The 20,372-nt window shown below is 55.2% G+C and overlaps 1 protein-coding gene across 6 annotated transcripts in view; it reads right to left on the reverse strand.

The window, feature by feature from the left end:
• The window catches only part of RASAL3 (RAS protein activator like 3), a 74,564-nt gene that overhangs the window by 46,406 nt on the left and 7,786 nt on the right, over positions 1-20,372 (reverse strand). For all 6 annotated transcript variants that reach the window (XR_007769893.1, XM_050925777.1, XM_050925779.1 and 3 more), the window contains 2 exons: positions 1,587-1,705; positions 112-196 (listed from right to left, as the gene is read on the reverse strand). Coding sequence is in view for 5 of the 6 variants with exons in the window: in XM_050925777.1 (XP_050781734.1) it covers positions 112-196; positions 1,587-1,705 (204 nt within the window). In the remaining variant the exon portion in view is untranslated. The remainder of the gene's footprint in view (positions 1-111; positions 197-1,586; positions 1,706-20,372) is intronic.

Here is a 20,372-nt window from a genome sequence, read left to right on the forward strand (position 1 = left end):
TGTATGAGTATGAGTGTGCATATAGAAGTGTGTGCATATGAATGCATGCATGCACTTGTGTGTGTGTACATGTGTGTCAGTGTGCATGGCACTGTGTCAGGGCTCACTCACCGGTGTCCCTCCTGCTGCTCAGGGATGGATGAGCGTTGGTCTCCGAAATGGAGCTGCCAGTTCTGTTCCGGCTCTTGTACAAAACCTGGGAGTAAGGAACAGAGCCTAGAACATCAGCAACTGACTGACCCATTCCTCCACTGGGCCTCCCTCCTTCTCCCCCTCCCTGTCACTCCCTCCCTCTGCCGGCCCCTCTCCTTCTATAATAATAATAGGAGACATACCAATCTCCTAGAACTGGAAGGGACTTGAAAGGTCATTGAGTCCAGCCCCCTGCCTTCACTAGCAGGATTAAGTACTGATTTTTACCCCAATTTCTAAGTGGCCCCCTCAAGGATTGAACTCACAACCCTGAGTTTAGGAGACAAATGCTCAAACCACTGAGCTTTCTCTGCCAACCCCATGGCCTCCATCCCTCCACTGGACCTCTGTCCCTCCCCATGACCCCCATCCCTTCTGTTGGGCCTCCCTCCCTACTGCTCCCATCCCCTGCACCTGGCCTCCCTCCCCACAGCCCCCATCCCCTCCGTCCAGCCTCCCTTCCTCCCTCCCCACAGCCCCCATCCCTTCTGCTGGGCCTCCCTCCCTACCAGTCCTATCCCCTGCACCTGGCCTCCCTCCCCATGGCCTCCATAGGCCTCCCTCCAACCTTGGCAATCCCAGCCCCTCTGCCTGGCCTCCCTCCCCGCAGTCTCCATCCCTTCACCTGGCCTCTCTCCCTCCCCATGCCTCCATCCCTCCACCCAGTCTCCATCCCTCCCTGACACCTCCATCCCCTCCGCCCAGCCTCCCTCTCTGCCACCTGCCCAGTCTCTCTGTTCCCCATGCCTCGCTCACCCCTCCATTGCTCACCCCTCCATTCCCCACACCTATCCCTGCCCAAGCCCAGAGGGTCTGCAAGGCTGGGCCCTCTCCCAGTGGTGCCTCTCCAGCAGAGCAGAGTCTCCCCCCACCAACCCTCCTGGGCAGTGGCTGCTGTGGGGCAGCTTCAGGCATTGGATCCGCCCCGCCCCGACCCCTGGTGCCAATTCCACCCTGACAATACACAGGCCCAAGAAGCTACCCTAGTCTCCAGCAGGGGGTTCAGGAACCGGCTCAGCCCAAGGGCAGCAAGTTCAGCCTCCAAGGGAGCCCTTGGTAGACTCTAAAGCTGCTCAGTAGGGACCCCTGGGGCTGGAGCAGGGGGTGAGGAGCCCTCAACAGATCCAGAGTCCAGTTGGGGGCACGGTGACTAATGGGGTGCAATGCTGGGAGCGACATCCCTGCCCCTACCACAGACCCCTCACCTCCTTGTCCCCTTCCCCCACCCAGGCCCGTCACCTCCTTGTCCCTATTCCCCCCCACCCCAGCCCCTCACCTCCTTTCCCCATCATCTTCCAGGCCCTTCATCTCCTCATTTGCATCCTCTCATCCCACCCCTCAAGCCCCACCCCTCCTTTCCCCAACCTCCCCTTTATTCCCCCCAGGCCCCTCACCTCCTCATCCCTGGCCATCAGCACCAGCTGTCCATCCACCAGGGAGAAGTTCGAGACATCCCAGACAGGGACGTCGGGGGACGGAGCCAGCGGAATCTGCTGCACGGGGCGCACGCCATCTGGGGGGAGAGAGGCAGCTCGTCAGGAGGGTCAGGGTGACACCTGGCCTCAGGGATCAGATCCCCCCACATCTCCCGACTCCTCTCCACACCTCCGCCTCTGTCCATCTCCCCGCTCCTGTCCATCCTTTCCTTTCCCCCTCTCTTTACTTTTCCACTGTTCCACTCTTCCACCTCCCTTCTGCTGTTCAGGTTTTTATACCATGCCCATCACCGTGGGATCTGGACAGTGCTGCAGTCAGGCTCTGGGCCTGGATCCCAGCTATGTTGCACTATGTGTGAGCGGCTGCCCCTGATATAAGAGGCTGGCCTGGCTGTGGGCCCATGGACCCCATCACACCATGCCACACTCTGGGTCTGCCTCTCTGCCCCTGGTGAGTTGTGGGTCTGTGTCCATCCCCTTTGAGCTGCATGCATGCTCTGGCAGTGGCATTCTCTCTATAGATCAGCCTCACAGTTCAGCTCCAGGGGGACTTGTGGCAATTGGTAAGCCAGGTTATTGGCGGGTCAGGCAAGCCCAGTGTTCACCAGCAGTTAGGGCCTTTGGGTGGCACTGTGGCAGGTGCTGCCCAGGTCCTGGGAGTCGGAGCTTTCCTGGGCACCTCCCTCTGCATTCATGCTCCCAGCTGGCTGGGCTGCCCCAGCTCCCAGCATCAGCGTCAGGAGCAAGCAGCCCAAGTCTGGGCTGGGATGGAATAGAGGGGGTGGGGACCAGGCCCCTCCTGTCCCCTGGAGGGGCTCCTGCCTGCACTTGTGTATTGCAGGCGTGGGCTGCCAGGGCATGGAGCCGGTTACACTGGAATTGGTGGTGGGGGATGGGGATGGGCAGCTGCAGGTTGCTGGGCACCTGCCGAGCCCAGCTCACTGCCTGGAACACACCCACTCTTGTTTCTTCACACAGGGTGGTGCCCGGCAGAACCAGCCACGCTGCACATTTAAAATACCACTGCAGCCTGCTCGAAGGGGATCCCTAATGCCAAGCGTGGACCCACAGGGTCTATGCTAGGCCCTCAGCTGTGAGCCAGTCTCTTGGAGGAACTCCATACCGGTGCCAGACCCTCCTTCTCCAGGGCAGGCCACTCAGCCTCACTGACTCCTGAGACTGAACTGCAGGGCTTCAGCTCTCCTTCTCCCCAGGAACACTGCTCTGTGCTCCAGCTGAGAGAGACGCTGATAGAGACTTGTACACGCTTCAGGAATTAATGCCCCTCACCCCATAGTTACAGTGACACAGCGCTGTCAAAACAGTCAGGTTTATTAGTCACCTAGAACTCAGCATGGGAAGTCCTTAGGTCAGCACAGAGCAGTGATGGTTAAAGCACAGACCATTCTGGTTAGCCCAGTTCCTAGCCAAGCTGAAGTGAACAGCCTCTGATTGTCTCTCAGGCTGTCTACACTGCACTTTTGTCGATGAAACTTTTATCGGTCAGGGGTCTGAAAAAACACACCCCTGACCGACAAAAGTTTTATCAACGAAAAGCACCGGTATCTTCCACCAACTAAGCTGCCGCCTCTTGTTGGAGGTGGTTTTATTTTGCCAGCAGGAGAGCTCTTTCCTGCCAGCAGAGAGTGGCTATGTGGGAGACCTTTGTGCTGCTGTACGGTACGCAGTGTAGACATAGCCTTAGTCTGACCTCCTTGGTCAGTTCCCAGGTGAGAGTCCAGCTTCCACCACAAGCCAACATTTATCCAGGACCGCCTGGGGGGGGGGCCAAGTGGGACAATTTGCACCGGGTCCCACAGGGGCCCCCATGAGAGTTTTTCAAGGCCCCTGGAGTGGGGTCCTTCACTCGCTCTGGGGGCCCCAGAAAACTCTCGTGGGGCCCAGGCCCCCGGAGCTTCTTCTGCTCTGGGTCTTTGGTGGCAGTTCGGCAGTGGGAAGTCCTTCCACTCCGAGACCCGCCGCCGAAGTGCCCCGAAGACCCGCAGAGGGGGGTCCTTCTGCCCGGGGACCCGCTGCTGAAGTGCTGGGTCTTCGGCAACAATTTGGCGGCGGGGGGCCTCTGGGCGGCCTCGTATTTATCCCCCACCTCAGACCTCCCCAGTCCTCTGTTCTCAGGTGGGGGAAGGAGGGCAGTCTGGTCTGTGCTCACCTTCCCTGCTGAGAGTGTGGATCATTGAAGCTGGCATTGCCTCTCTGGGACACCCTGTTGATCTGGGTCAGATTCAACTGGTTCCTTAATTATGCCATTCATTCCACCCAGACAGGGAGGTAACACACACACCTATGTCTCTTAGCCTTCCCTGAGAGCAAACTTAGGCCATGTCTACACTATGAAGTTTTGTCGAAAAAAGTTATACCACTTAAAATAAACTGCTGTTGCATGTCCACATTAGTCCTTGTGTCTGCAGAGCGCATCCACATTAGCAGCTCTTGCATCAACACAGAGAGCAGTAGCTATCCCACTGTGCAACTGGCCGCAAGGTGCTTTCAGAAAGGTTTGCAATGCCTCATGGGGCAGGTGTGTGGTGTCACATGATGCAGGTTTCTCAATCCCATCCTTCCATAGGCATCCTACTGGATTGCCAGTGGGCTTTTCAACTGAAGTGTATGTGTAGGGGAGGAGGGGAGAATGTGTTATAGAGAGTGAGTGGGGAGGGGGAAGACAGAAACAGTGTGTGTGTCAGGGAAGAGCATCTAGGCATGCTGTCTCTTTAAGTTCAGACAGCAGCCTGAGCAACCAATCCTGGGGGAGGGGACACCCTCTCACATCAGTCCCTGGCTCTGCACAGCACAGCAATCTCCCCACCCCAACCAGCAGTGGCAGCCTGCTCAGCCTGCCTCCTGATTCCACATTAATGGTTCTGTGACTCCCTTTGAGTTCTCCCGCAGGTTTGTATAATTTTTGGTAGTGCCCAAAATGGTGGTGCCCCCGCCCCCTGCTCCCACCCTGTAAGCTGATATAAAATGAAGCTACAACACGTCAGCACCACAAGATTACAAGGGTCAATTAAAAGTGGAAAGTCAGAAGCAGCACTTGCCTGCTTCAATATACGATATAATATTTTGTTGCACCTGTTGTGACAAAGTGGGAATGTTCTTAATGTTTTTCTGAATACTGTGTGGGTGCCTCAGTTTCCCCTGCAAGATGCCAGCTGAAGGTGTTGGGGACAAAGAGATCAGGTGGCCTCCTTGTCCAGAAGAGACACAAAGGCTAGAGGAGGGAGTGTCAGTTTGGAGCTGGCTGGGGAAATGGGGAGAGGCCCAGAACTTGAGTCTAGGCTCCCCACCCTCCAAGATGGACCTGACTGAGGGGTCCTGTTTTCTGTACCTACAAGCTCTGTTTTAGACTGTGATCCTGTCGTCTAATAAACCTTCTGTTTTACAGGCTGGTTGAGAGTCACGTGTCTGACTGCAGAGTTGGGGTGCAGGGACCTCTGGTTGCCCCAGGACCTGCCTGGGCACACTCGCTGTGGAAAGTGCACAGTGTGGAAGGGCATGCTGAATGCTCTGAGGTCAGACCCAGGAAGGTGTAAGCGTCTTGCTCTGGAGACAGTATGCTCAGAGAGAGGAGGTTCCCCCAGAGTCCTGACTGGCTTTGTATGGAGTAGTTCCAAAGCATCCCAGCATCCTCTTCCACCCCATGCGCTTCCTGGAAGTCCGCACAGGCACTGACACTCTCTCCCCTGGCCTTTGTCCCTTTTCCAGGAATTAGGAGGCCACCTGATCTCTTTGTTCTCCAACACCTTCAGTTGGCACCTTGCAGGAGAGCAGCCCAGGCCATCAGTTGCCCGGAGACAGGGTTTCGGCCATTCTCTGTGCAGATGGCATCACACTGGCACTCTAGGGCTCTACAACAATCACACACCCTTATCTCACCATCTAGATCCTTGAGAAATGCATAGGGGAAACTGAGGCACCCACTCAGTAGTCAGAGAAAACATTAAGAACATTCCCACTTTGTAACACCTGTATACCTTAAAGGATGTAAAATAATCAAGTATTGTGCTAAACGCAATGATACTCCAAACTGACCACCAAATTTAAGTTGCACGTTTTTCCCCTCAAGTGAGGACTCTGGGGTGGGGCTGGGGATGAGGGGTTTGCACTGCAGCAGGGTGCTCAGGGTTGGGGTGCTGGGGGCACAGCCTCTGGGGTGGGGCAGGGCTGGGGATAAGGAACTTAGGATGCAGACAGGCTTCCCCAGGGCTAGGACCAGAGAGGACTCCTCCCCCTTACTGGCAGCAGCAAGCTCCAGGGGAGGGTCCCCTCCTCTTCCCCACCCCCCCCGCAGCACACTCACTCTGAACCACGGTCACTGCACACGCTCCTAGGGACTCTCTCAGGTCCAGAAAGCCCACTCACCTCCCCTATGGTGAGTACTGGGGGGCGGGGGGGGGGGCTTTGCCATCATGTGTGGCCTCCCCTGCTGCTGCCCCTCACCATAGCCTCACTGGGGATGGGGGATGGGACTGCCCCTTGCACAGCATGGGGCAGGAGTGGGGACTGCAGGGTGGTGGCTGGGGTGGGGGGTAGGATGTCACAAAATTCACCCAAGCCCCAGCTGCTCAGGTCTGGGAAGCTCCCCTCCTCCATCTCCCCTGTGGTGGGTGGGTGCTGGGGAGCGGCGGGGTGAAACTGCCAGCACATGTGGCTTCCTTCCTCCCCTGCTGCAGCCTGCTGCCCCTCACCCTTGTCTCACTGGGGGTGGGGCTGCCCCTTGCTCAGCATTGGGCAGGAGTGGGGGCTGTGGGGGGAGGGGGTGGATCACAGGGTCAAACCTCACCAAAGCCCCAGCAGCTGCTCAGGTAAGTGAGGTCCACCCCAGATGTCCATCTCCTTGGCGTCTCCTCCATGTGGGTGCCGGGGGGAGAGCTCCCACACAGGTGTGTGCCTCCCTCCCCCGCCGTCCTCTCTCCCTCTTCCCCTCCCCTGGTGCTCCAAGAGGCTGCTGGCGGCTGATCTCTATAGCCTTAGCCAGGAGCAGCACAAGCAAGGGAGAGGCACCGGCTGTTTTCTTGGGATGGCCTGCTCCATGCAGGGCCAGGGGAGAAACCCAGCTCCAAATATTGGTGGAGCACGGCCCTCAGCCTTGAATATTCCTGGTGCTCCAGCGCCTTGAGCCCATATAACCTGCCGCCCCTGCCCACAGCCTCCTCAAGCAGCGCTGTGAGCTCTCCAGGCCGAGGAATGTCAAACCTTCTGGGAGCTTTGAAAGGGGAGGGGCGCACGCCTGCCTGCCCAGTGGCTGAGATCAAAACAGTCAGCAGAGCGGTCATGATAGGCATCGTGGGATACTGGGGGAGGCCAGTTATAGCTACACCAGTGGTCACCAACCTGTAGATCGCAACTGACAGTCGATCGCAATCTCCAGCTGCTAAAAGTCCAGCAGCACAGAGGGGCTAAGGCAGGCCCCTTGCCTGCCCTGGCCCCGCACCACTCCCAGAAGCATCCAGCATGCTCCTGTGGCGGGCAGGGATCTCTGCACACTGCTCCTGCCTGTAAGCACACCCCCACAGCTCCCATTGGCCAGGAATGGGTAACTGCAGTGCTGCCAATGGGAGCTGCAGGGGCGGTGCCTGCAGGGATGGGCAGCGTGCGGAGCCATGTGTCCCCCCAGGGGTGGCAGGGGCATGCTGGCTGCTTCCAGGAGTGGTATGGGGCCAGGACAGGCAGGGAGCCTAACTTAGAACTGCTGTGCTGCAAACCAGGAGCTGCCCGAGGTAAGTGCCACCCAGTGGGAGCTCGCACCCCTCACACATCCCAAACCCCAGCTCTGAGCCCCCTGCCAGAGCCAGCACCCCATACCCCCTTCTACACCCCAACACTCTGCCCCAGCCTGGAGCCCCTTTCTGCACTCCACCTCCCTGCCCCAGTCCCAGCCTGGAACCTGCTCCCATGCTCCAAACCCCTCAGCCCTAGCCCAGAGCCCGCACTCCCTCCCATACCCCAACCCTCTGCCCCAGCCCGATGAAAGTGAATGAGGATGGGGGAGAGCAAGCGACAGAGGGAGGATGGAGTGAGTGGGGTGGCACCTCTGGGAAGGGGCATGGTAGATTCTGGGTTGAACTTAAATTCAGAAAGTGATCTTGTGCATTGTCATAAACAGATGGTTAAGGGTTAATGTCTCTTTTACCTTTAAAGGGTTAAGAAGCTCAGTAAACCTGGCTGACTCCTGACCAGAGGACCAATAGGGGGACAAGATACTTTTCAATCTTGGTGGAGGGAAGTCTTTGTTTGTGCTCTTTGTTTTGGTGGTTGTTCGCTCTTGGGACTAAGAGGGACCAGACGTACATCCAGGCTCTCCAAATCTTTCTGAATCAGTCTTTCGTGTTTCAAAATTGTAAGTAATAGCCAGGCAAGGCAGATTAGTCTTATGTTTGTTTTCTCAACTTGTGAATATTTCTTTTTGCTGGAAGGATTTTTACCTCTGTTTGCTGTAACTTTGAATCTTAGGCTAGGGGGTGTCCCTCTGGTCTATATGAATCTGAGTACCATGTAAAGTATTTTCCATCCTGATTTTACAGAGATGATTTTTACCTTTCTTTCTTTTAATTAAAATCTTTCTTTATAAGAATCTGATTGATTTTCCTTGTTTTAAGATCCAAGGAGATTGGATCTGAACTCACCAAGGATTGGTGGGGGGAAAGGCGGGGGGATGGTTAATTCCTCCCTGTTTTAAGATCCAAGGAGTTTAAATCTGTGTTCACCAGGGAACTGGTGAAGCCTCTCAGGGCAGCCCAGGGAGGGGGAAGTTGGGGGGCAGGGGGGACAGAGTGTGCCAGACACTAAATTCTGGCTCGTGGCAGCATTACCAGATCTAAGCTAGTAATTAAGCTTAGAAGGGTCCATGCAGGTCCCCACATTTGTACTCTAAAGTTCAAAGTGGGGAAAAAACCTTGACATGCGTAAAAAGGTTGGAGACCACTGGTCTACACTGATGCTTTTGCCTGAATAAGTTCTGTGCCTCTCATCAAGGTTGTTTTATTTTGTCATCAAAACAGCAGAGTTTTGCCGCCAAAAGTAGCTTTCTAGTGCGTACAGCTCCACTGTTTTGTCGGCAAAAGCTACCTTTTGCTGACAAAACTGTTTAATGTAAACATAGCCTTTTTCCCACCTCTGGGTAGCAATGGGTCCCCAACATATAGGGGAAACTGAGGCACACAGGCTTCATACAAAATGTTACGATTCCCACTTTCTCACAGGCAGGCAGTGGTCCACAGAGCACAGTTCCAGGCAAGATCTGCCCTCACTGAGACTTGATTAGGCCTGATTCCCCCTCCTGAGGCTCCTGCCAAAGTTTTTTTTTGGGGGGTGGGAGGGGGGCTGGTGAAAATAAATAATAATAACTATAACCTAGCTCTTATCTAGTGCATTTCATCTGTAGATCTCAGTGATCAGTATTCCTATCCCCATTTAACAGGCACAGAAGAAGGCAAAGATACTTGCCCCAAACCACTCAACAGCCCAGTGGCAGGACTGGGAATAGAGGCCAGGTCTCTTGAGTCCCAGCCCTGTGCGCTATCCACTAGGCCACACTATCTCCCAGCAAACACATAAAGCAAAGAGCCTACAAACCCCTGGGGGTGTAAATGTGTTCCATTCCCCACAGAGTGTTACAACTCCTCTTTGTGCCTGGTCATTGTGGAGGGAGGGAGGAGATTAACCATGAGTGCCAAAACTGGCCTGAAATAAAATCAGGGCAGATGTGTGCTGACTGTCAGGACAGCCTCCTGGCAGTGGAGGATGCGGCTGTGGGAAGGAGTGAGGAGGGTGCCCTGTTGCCAGCCAAACCAATGTACAATGGTGCACATGGTGGCTTTGCCACAGCAGGCAAGGAGCAGTGAGGTCCATCCTCACTGCAGGTGCAATGTGCCTGCCCTTACTAGGAGAACCTTGTGGCAGGGGAGAGCTCGGGGCCTCCCTGCTGGGACCTGGACCTCTCCTGATCCTGTCCTAGGGAAGGTTTCCTTTGAGCTGGGGGCACAGTGCCGCCTGTGCTAGGACAGCTCTCAATGCATAGTGAGACGGCCTCACCAACAAAGCCACAAGGGCCGTGAGCCAAACATGTTACATGCCTTCCTGCACATCAGCAGCCCGAGCCCCACAAGGCGCAGGGCACCCAGCAAGGGGTGGAATTTCCAAACGGCCCCACCCCCAGCAGCTTCCACACACACTGACAGAGCGATCCCCTCTCCCCACACAGATGAGGAGGCACATGACTGGCCAGAGGAGGCCTCACCCTCACCTCAGTCCTGGCCTGGCCACAAAGAGGAACAAAGCTTGAGAAATCGCAGTGCAGTGCACCGTGGAGATGCCCTTCCCCACCACACTAGCCAGGCCGGGCCCCTTTCTGGGCTTCTGGCTCAGGCCTCTGGCAGAAGGAGTCTCAAAACATGCAAGACTGAGTGCTGGCCCCAGTACTCCCCCCGGCCAACCAAGGACAGCCACCAAGGCCATGCTCCCTGTGAGTTCCCAGCTGGCCTCTCCCTGCTGTGGATGTGGGAGGCAGAGAGAGCAGGACTCAGAGGAAGCAGGGACAGAACTTCTAGGGCACAGAAATTGCTGGAGGGCCGGGCCTGGAGATTTCTGTGCAAGAAAACTGCTGGCTGCTATTTGTTCTGCTGTGGTCAGGGAAACTGGACTATGTATAAATAAAAAGATCCCACTGAGAATATGCTGACTAGGAACAACGACTACTCCCCCTAATGGAAGCAGCCTTGCAAAGTCCCAGCTATCTGCAAATTGCTCAGGTCAAAGGGGAGCAGCATGGGTCCATGCCCATCACTACCATCCATACAAGGGGACATGACAAAGCTAGGCAGAATGGCCCCAACACAACATGGAACCTGCCATCTTGTACTACAGACCTTGAGCTCAGCCCAGCCAGTCCAGGAATCCTGACATTGGTTTAGCTGGCTGAGCTGGCAGGACTCCCATCACCCACTCTATGCGTGTGCAGCCCTGGAGAGTCAGCCTTGGCCTTTCCGTGACCAGGACTTGCTGAGTGTCCATCCCCAGAGCTACAGTTCTCCCCAAAGACCCTGCCGCCCATTTCCCAATCCCCAGGGGCCTAGCTGTGGTGTTGCCCCAGTGTTCCAAAACCAGGATTCAGCTCCATGTCCCAACCAAAGCTGTTGTGTAGTGTGGCTGAGTGGTGTTAAGCAGCTGCTGCATCCCACCCCCGAGATGGCTGCATTTCAATGGTGGGGGCAGTGAGTTCTCTTGATGTGTTTAGCACTTGGGGATGTGCTCTAGCGGATAGCGCTCTAGAAACATTTGCTAGGTGTATCCGGAGGATGGAGGTGTTTGATACTGTGAGGCCCCCTGACTAAAAGGAATTGTATGTCTGCCGTTTTTAGCTGCCCAGGTCTCAGAATTAGTCAGTCCTCGCTGTCTCTCGGTTGTGAGATGATTCACACAAGACACAAATGGCTCCTAACCTTCAAATCAGCCTTTTCTGGAGCACCAGCAGAGTCCTGAAGTGCCATGCAAATAGGTCACGGCCTTGTCTGAGTCCCTGCGGGCCCCAGGAGAGCAGCTCTTCAGTCCTGTCTGAGCCTCGCCAGGCCCTAGGAGAGCAAATCCCCAGCCCTCTCTGAGCCTCACTGGGCACCAGGACAGTGGATCTCCAATCCTGTCTGAACTGTGCAGGGGCCCCAGGAAAGCAGCTCTAGGGGCTGCAGCCCACACAGTATTCAGCATCCTCCCTTCTCTGCAAATCCCTGCTGCCCACCTGAACCCTCCCCTCCCTCAAGGGCTGTGCAGCGAAATGTCCCCAACACCACAGGCTGATCCCAGGGAATGCGAGTTCATGGCCTGAGTTGGGGCTGAGGGTGCCTGAAGAGATGTCAGCAGGGCAGGTGGGAGCAGCCCTAAAGGGCTCTCACTCATTGGGGGCAGGGGCAGGGCACAAGCGACACATGCAGGGTCGGGCTCTTCTTCCATAGAACCCTTGTTCCATAGGAAGAACAGCTCAATTCCACTGATGCAGGGGTGGGAGGGGAGATTTGCTGGAGGAGAAGGGGCTGGGCAAGCAGTGGGGGGGCATGCCCCCTGCCAGGCATGCTGCCGGCCTCATGCTGGGAGGAAGGGCAAGAGCTCCCAGGAGTGCTGGGGGGACATGAGGGGGAACTGCTGCCAGGTGGTGACTGTGGCAGGGGACAGGACCAGCTCTAGGCACCAGCAAACCAAGCACGAGCTTGGGGCAGCACAATTACGGGGCGGCACAATTACAGGGCAGCATTCTGGGAGATTTTTTTTTTTTTTTTGCTTTGGCAGTTGCACTCTTGGGTTTTTTTTTTGTTTTTTTTTTTGCTTAAGGTGGGAAAACACCAAGAGCCGGCCCTGGTAGGGGGTAGGGGTGGGGCTGCTGTGACACCACTATGCCCTTCAGCTAGGGGGGCTGCTGTGCCATCGTGCTGTACGTTGTGAGATGCTATGCGGGGATGGCAGCGCTGATTTCATAGCTATCTTACTTTGCAAGTCTGTCCACAGGGAGTGGGACTACCTGCCTGTATGGACTCCATGGGGACTGGGACTGCCTGCCGATATGGACTCCACAGGGACTGGGCTGGGGCCCGCTCATCCCCCTGTATGGACTCCATGGGGACCGGGACCAGGCCCATCTGCCCGTATGTGGACCGGGACTGCCTGCTGACATGGACTCCACTTGATGGATTTGAATTAAATCAAACTGAATTAAATTGAATTAAATCATGATTTAAATCACTAGTCAGGAAGACTCGATTTAATCATGGATTTCTACATAAAAGTGCATTCTTGTTGATTGTTGTAACCTTAATACAGGGGCTGGCAAACTTTTTGGCCTAAGGGCCACATTGGGTTTCCAAAATTGTATGGAGTGTTGCTTAGGGGAGGCGTATTTTCTTTTTCTTATGGCCAACGCCCCCTATCTGACTCCCTTATTTCTCAACCTCTCATGGCCCCCCTGGGACTCCTCCCCCATCCAACCCCCTGTTCCCTGTCCCCTGACACCCCCCCTTGGAATCCTGCCCCATTCACACACACACTCCGCTCCCTGTCCCTTGACCGCTCCCGGACCTCCCTGTCCCCTGACTGTCCCCCACTGCCCCATCCAACACCTCATCTCATTCCTGACTACCCCCCCGGGACCTCTGCCCCATCCAACCACTCCTTCTCCCTAACCACCCCGGAACCCCTGCCCCTGACTGTCCCCCACCACCCCATCCAACCCCCTCTCCTTCATGACTGCCCCCCCCAGAGCCCTGCCCCCATGTTCCCCGCCCTCTGACCACCCCGACCCCATCCACACCGCCAGGAGCGGCGCCAGGGTTTCTGACGCCCTAGGCGGACGGCCATTTCGCCGCCCCCCGCGGGTCCAGTGGACCTACCGCAGTCATGCCGGCGGATGGTCCGCTGCTGGAAAGGCTCCGGTGGAGCTGCTGCAGTGATGCCAGCGGGCGGTCCGCTGGTCTAAAGGCTCCGCATTACTGTGGTAGGTCCGCCGGAGCCTTTAGACCAGCGCACCGTCCGCTGAAATGACTGCGGCAGCTCCACTGGAGCTTTTCCAGCAGCGGACCGTCTGCCGGCATGACTGCGGTAGGTCCACCGGACCCACGTGCCGCCTCCCCCGGCAAAATAGCGCCCCCCCCCCCAATTCTGGTGCCATAGGCCATTGCCTAGGTCGCCTAAATGGTAGCGCCGGCCCTGCACACTGCTGCCCCCTGACTACCACTCTGAACTCCCCTGCCGTCTTACTGAGCTGCCTGGAGCACCGGTGGCTGGTGGTGCTACAGCTGCGCTGCCTGGACCACCAGGACAAGCAGCCACGCCACCGTGCAACACAGAGCACCGGGGCAGCACAGAGCATGCAGATCTGCAGCTGCACTGCCCCAGGAGCTTCCAGCCCCACCACCCAGAGCGTTGTGCTCGCGGCACAGTGAGCTGAGGCTACGGGGGAGAGGGAACAGCAGGGGAGGGGCCGAGGGCTCAGGGGCCAGGCAGGAGGGTCCCGCAGGCCAGATGTGGCCCATGGCCCATAGTTTGCCCACCTCTGCCTTAATACATATTCTTCACAGGTAGAGGAACTTCATTAAAATATTCCCAAACTGGGTCTTTTTTATGGCCTGCTACCATCATAGGTTTTCCTTTCTAGTGAGAGAATAGTATGGTAGATCTCACATCAATGAAGGCTACACTCAGAAAGACCTCAAGACTTCTGGAATATGCTGCTCAAACAGTTTCACTTTTGTTTCTACTGCCTGTCCCTCCCCTTCTCAAAATTATCTCCAGATTTATTCTCCATGTCCAGATCTATTCCGCCCCCAACAATCTTCTATTCATTGAACTTTCTGAAACTTTGCATTTTAGAGAGAGGTAAGGGATTGACTCTGTGTACACAAATTTGCAGGGGGACAATAGGGTTGAGGTCTGTTGTTTCTCTTCTCTACATATTATTTATTTATTTAATTTAAAAACATTTTTGCTGTTAATAAGCATGTTATGTCTGGAGACACAAATCCAAGGTTTGAGAATTGCAAAACTAACTCTCTGATGGTATCTTCTAGCCTGAGCACTGAGTCCCATTGGGTAGCTAGAAAGATGAACCTAAATACACACAGAAGCTCCTGGAACCTATAAGCTTGGGTCCTTAATCCATTCACTATTGGAACTCATTTACAAAACTTTTCTAAAACATTACATTAATAAATTGTCTCATACTATAGATTTAGAATTTATAATCCTTATTCCACTATGAGATATCTTTGATATAACGTATCTTAATTAAAACTATTTTTAGATAGGTTTTTTCCCTCAAAAAGCATTTTATTAAAAAAAATCTGATTTAAATAAAAAAAATCTGTTTTTTTTTTAAATTTTTTAATGGATTTTTATCTATCCTGACTCCACTGGTATGGTCCGGGGCCCTCTTGCCCACCTGTGTGGACTCCAGAGGAACCAGGAATGGCCTGCCTACCCATATGGATTCCACAGGGACTGGCCTGGGGCCTGCCTGCCTGTGGATTCCGTAGTGATTGGGCTAACATGCCTGTATGGACTCCACAGGGACTGGGTCTAACTGCCTTTCTGGTTTAGCATGATGGTTTCTGCTCATGGATTCTCACTGCCCCTGAACTGGAGCAAAGCAAACGAGAATCAGCCTGTGTGATGCAGCAGGGACTGTCTGTGTAGTGGATGAGAGAGCCGGGATGACTTTAGGTGAGGGACAGGACCTGAGCCTGTAACCTGAGCCAGGGAGGGGGGAGGTGTGTCAGCACCTTTGCCCGGAAGCCGGACAAAGGAAGGGGCCGGCTGGAGAGAGTTAGTTCAGTTTCGGTTTTGGGCTGGGTGGCTGGAATTCAGGGAATCCCAAGCTGGGAACTAAGCTTCCTGAACCCCAGAAGGACTTGATTGAGGGGTCCTGGTTGTGCCCACAAGCTCTGCTGTAGCCTGCGTTCCTGTTGTCCAATAAACCTTCTGTTTTACTGGCTGGCTGAGAGTCACTGTGAGTCCCAGGAAGAGGGGTACAGGGCCCTGACTCCCCCACACTTGTGACAACCTGAGTTTCCCAGCAGAGATGAACCCCTGAGCTGTGGCTGAAAGCCTGATCCTGCCTTGGCCAATGGCCAGTGCTCAGAGCAGCGCCCAGCAACCACATCTGAGACACGGCTCAAATCACAGGCAGCCCATGTCAGAGTAGCAATGGTAGCATCTCCCGCCTGCAAATCTGAGGCTACGTCTACACTACAGGATAAATTTGAATTAGCTTAAACCGATTTTATAAAACAGATATTATAAAGTTGATTGTGCGCATCCACACTAGGCACATTAATTCGGTGGTGTGCGTCCATGGTCTGAGGCTAGCGTCGATTTCTGGAGCAGTGCACTGTGGGTAGCTACTGTAAAATAATGAGGCCAATAACGTCGATTTGCATCCACACTAACCCTAATCCAATATAGTAATATCGATTTTAGCGTTACTCCTCTCGTTTTGTAGGAGTACAGAAATCGATTTAAAGAGCCCTTTAAATCGATATAAAGAGCAGTGTAGTGTGGATGGGTGCAGCGTTAAATCAATTTAACGCTGTTAAAATCGGTTTAACAGCGTAGTGTAGACCAGGCCTTAGAAAACATCCTGAGAGCAGTCTCTTCCCTGCCCGGGCAGGAGCCTTTGCTTTGCTCTGTCGTGGTGAGCTTAACGTGCTGACATGGGCTGGCATAGCCCAGCCCTGGAGATAGGGTCCTGCCTGCACAGAGCTGGCCCCACCACACAGCCCTGCGAGGTTCGCTTCTTCAGTCTCTGGCTTCTCTGCTGAGCCTGCCAGCAAGAGGGGCTCGGAAAGGTTTAATTGAGCCCCATCCCGCCACAGCCCACTGCCTGGCCTAGCCCCAAATCCAACTTGGAGCTACCTCCCCTTGTAGATTGCAAGGCACTTTATTGACCCCAGGAGGCTGTCTGTGTGCCCCACTGCTGCCTGCTGGTTATAGTTAGAACTTCAAATGTGTGTCACAGTCCCGCTGTCACTAACAGAATCCTCTTTACTCAAGCCACAGGACCCTGAGCCTCTGGAGCAGGGCATCTCCATTCTCTCCCTGCTGCCACCGTGATCTGCTGGAAGACTCTTAGCTGCAAGACTAGAACTCAGCTTGTGGGATCACAGCTTGGGAGGTAGCTGCTAGTAACAGCAGCAAAGAATCCTGTGGTACCTTATAGACTAACAGACGTTTTGGAGCATGAGCTTTCGTGGGTGAATACCCACTTCCTCAGATGCATGTAATGGAAATATCCAGGGGCAGGATTCTTTGCTGCTTTTACAGATCCAGACTAACACGGCTACCCTCTGATACCTGCTAGTAACAGGGGGAAGAGGCCTCGGCACAGCCAGAAACAGAATGCCTGTGATGTTGTAATGGGCTGATCACTAGCAACAAGTTCCCCTGTGAGGAGAGCTGCCAGTCATTCTGTGGACGAATTGGAATGAGTGAAACAGGAGGAGGCACGGAACAGCAAAGGGGCTATAACCCAGGGAGTGGTCAACCGAGCACACATGGCCCCTCTGTGAGATGGCTGAGATCCCCGATCCACACACACCACACAAGGCCCAGCTGTACCATGGTTGGGATCCGCAACACACACTATACATGGCCAAGCTGTGCCACAACTAGGATCCCCGACTCATACACACCACACACAGCCAAGCTGTGCAGCAACTGGGATCCCCTACCCACAAGCACCACACACAGTGCAGCTATGTCACAGCTGCGATCCCCAACCCACACACACCACACACGACTCATCTGTGCCACAGCTGGGATCCCTGACCCACACACATCACACACAGCACAGCTATGTCACAGCTGAAATCCCCGACCCACACGTATCACACATGGCCCAGCTGTGCCACAACTGTGATCCCTCACCCACACAGACCTCCCACAGCCCACCATGGCTGGGATTCCAAATCCACACACAAATCTCACACGGCCCAGCTCTGCCACAATTGGGATTCCTGACCCACACAGACTGCATGCGGTCTCGCTGTATGACACCTGGGATCCCCAGCCCACACATACTGCACACGGCCCAGCTGTACCACAACTGGTATCCCCGACAAACACGGACCTCACACAGTCCAGCTGTGCCATGGATGGGATTCCCAACCCACACACACCACACACAGCCGAGCTGTGCCATGACTGGGATACCCAACCCAAACACAGTCCAGCTGTACCGGGGCTGGGATCCCCGACACACACCACACACGGCCCAGCTGTGCTACTATTGGGATTCCCTACCCACACACACCATACACTGCCAAGCTGTGCCACAACTGGGATGCCCAAGCTCACACACCACACATGGCCGAGCTGTGTCACCTCTGTGATCCCCGACACACACACACAACACAGGCCCCAGCTGTGCCACAACTGGAATCCCCGACCGAGACACAGATCACAGGGCCCATCTGTGCCACAGCTGGGATCCCCGACACACACAGACCTCAAAGAGCCCAGCTGTGCCACGGCTGGGTTCCCCAACCCACACACATACCTCACATGGCCCAGCTCTGCCTCAAATGGCCCAGCTCTGGGATTCCCGACCCACACACACCACACACAGCCCTGCTGTACATCTGGGATCCCCAATCCACACATACTGCCAAGCTGTGCCACAACTGGGATCCCCAACACACACACACACACTGCACACGGATCTGCTGTACCATGGCTGGGACTGCCAACCCACACACACACACTGGGCCAACTGGGCCATGACTAGGATTCCCAACCCAAACACTGCACACAGCCCAGCTGTACCATGCCTGGGATCCCTGACACACACCATCACACATGGCCCAGCTGTGTCACCTGTGGTATCCCCGACACACACACAAACAGCACAGGCCCCAGCTGCACGACAGCTGGGATCCCTGACTGAGACAGAGCTCACATGGACCATCTGTGCCACAGCTGGGATCCCCAACACACACAGACCCTAAAGAGCCCAGCTGTGTCACTGCTGGGTTCCGCAGCCCACATACAGACCTCACACAGCCCATCTGTGACATGACTGGGATTCCCAACCCACACACTCTGCACACATCCCAGCTGTACCACAGCTGGGATCCATGACACACACACACACGGTCGATCTGTGCCACAACTGGGATCCCCAACCCACACGCACCAGACACAGCCTGAGCCAAGCTATGTTACAGCTGCTATTCTGGATCCACACACACCATACACAACCTAACTGTGCCACATCTTGGATCTCAGACCACACACACCATACACAGCCCAGCTGCACCACAACTGGGATTCCTGACCCACACAGACCTCAGTTGGCCCAGCTGTGCCACAACTGGGATCCCTGACCCACACAAATGGACAGGGCCACGCTGTGCCATAACTGGGATCCCGTCTCACACATACTGCACACGGCCCACATGTGCCACAACTGGTATCCCTGACCCACACAGACCTCACACCGCCCCGCTGTATTACGGCTGGGATCCCTGACACACACCACACATGGCCCATCTATGCCAAAACTGACATTTCTGCCCCACACACATTGTGCAAGGGCCAGCTGTACCACGGCTGGGATCCCCAACCCCTACACACCGCACACAGCTCAGCTGCACCACAGCTGGGATTGCCGACTCAGACACAGCTCACACGGCCAAGCTATACCATGGCTGGGATCCCTGACCCACAGACACTGCACAAAGCCCAGCTGTGCCACGACTGGTATCCTGGACCCACACATACTGCACATGGCCCTGCTTTGTCAAAAATGGGATCCCCAATCCACACGCAATACATATAACCCAGCTATGTCACAGTTGCAATCCCCGACCCACATGCACCACACATGACCCAGCTGCATCACAACTGGGATCCCTGACCGAGACACAGCTCACATGGCCTAGCTGTACCATAACTGGGTTTCCCGACCCACACACACCACACAGAACTAAGCTGTGCCACAACTGGGATCCCTGGCCCACACACACTTCACATGGCCCAGAGGTGCCATGACCCACACAAACCGCATATGGCCTAACTGTGCCACAACTGGGATCCCCTACCACACACACCACACACAGCCCAGCTATGTCACAGCTGCGATCCCTGACCTACACGCACCACACATGGCCCAGCTGCATCACAACGGGGATCCCCAACCAAGACACAGCTCACACAGCCCAGTTGTGCCACAGCTCGGATCCCCAGTCCACATACACCGTACATGGACCAGCTGTGCTGAGCCTGGGATTCTCGACCCACACATACTGCACACGCTCTAACTTTGCCAAAAGTGGGATCCCTGACCCACATGCACCAAACACAGCCCAGCTATGTCACAACTGTGATCTCTGACCCACACGCACAATACAGGGCCCCGCTGTGCCACAGCTGTGATCCCCAACCCACACACACCGCACAGGGCCCAGCTAGGCGACAACTGGGATCCCTGACCCACACGTACTGCACACAGCCCAGCTTTGCAAAAATTGGGATCCCCGACCCACATGCACCACACACAGCCCATCTATGTCATGGCTCTGATCCTTGACCCACAAGCACCACACACGGCCCAGCTGTCTCACGACAAGGATTCCCAATCCACACACACTGCACACAGCCAAGCTGTACCACAGCTGGTATCCCTGACACACACCACACACGGCCCAGCTGTGCCACAATTTGAATTCCCTACCCACACACATTATACATGGCCAAGCTGTGGCACAACTGGGATCCTCGACACACATGCGCCGCACCCGGCCCAGCTGTATGATGTCTGCGATTCGCAACACACATAGCCCATCTGTGCCCTAACTGTTTCCCGACCCACACATACCGTACATGTCCCAGTTTTGCCAAAATTGAGATCCCTGACCCACATGCACCACACACAGCCCAGCTACGTCATATCTGTGATCCCCAACCCACGTGCACGACACACAGCCCAGCTATGTCACAGCTGTGATCCCCAACCCACACGCACTACACATGGCCCATCTGTGCCACGACTGGGATTCTCGATCCACACACACCGCACAGGCCCAGCTGTACCACGTCTGGGATCCCTCACACACACACACACACACACACACACACACACACACACACACACACACACAGCCCATCTGTGTCCCAACTGTGTTTCCCGCCCCACACACACATTACATAGCCAAGCTATGCCACAGCTGGGATCCTCAACCCACACAC

Source organism: Gopherus flavomarginatus, chromosome 16 (assembly GCF_025201925.1).
Source record: "Gopherus flavomarginatus isolate rGopFla2 chromosome 16, rGopFla2.mat.asm, whole genome shotgun sequence".
NCBI classification, from domain to species: domain Eukaryota; kingdom Metazoa; phylum Chordata; order Testudines; family Testudinidae; genus Gopherus; species Gopherus flavomarginatus.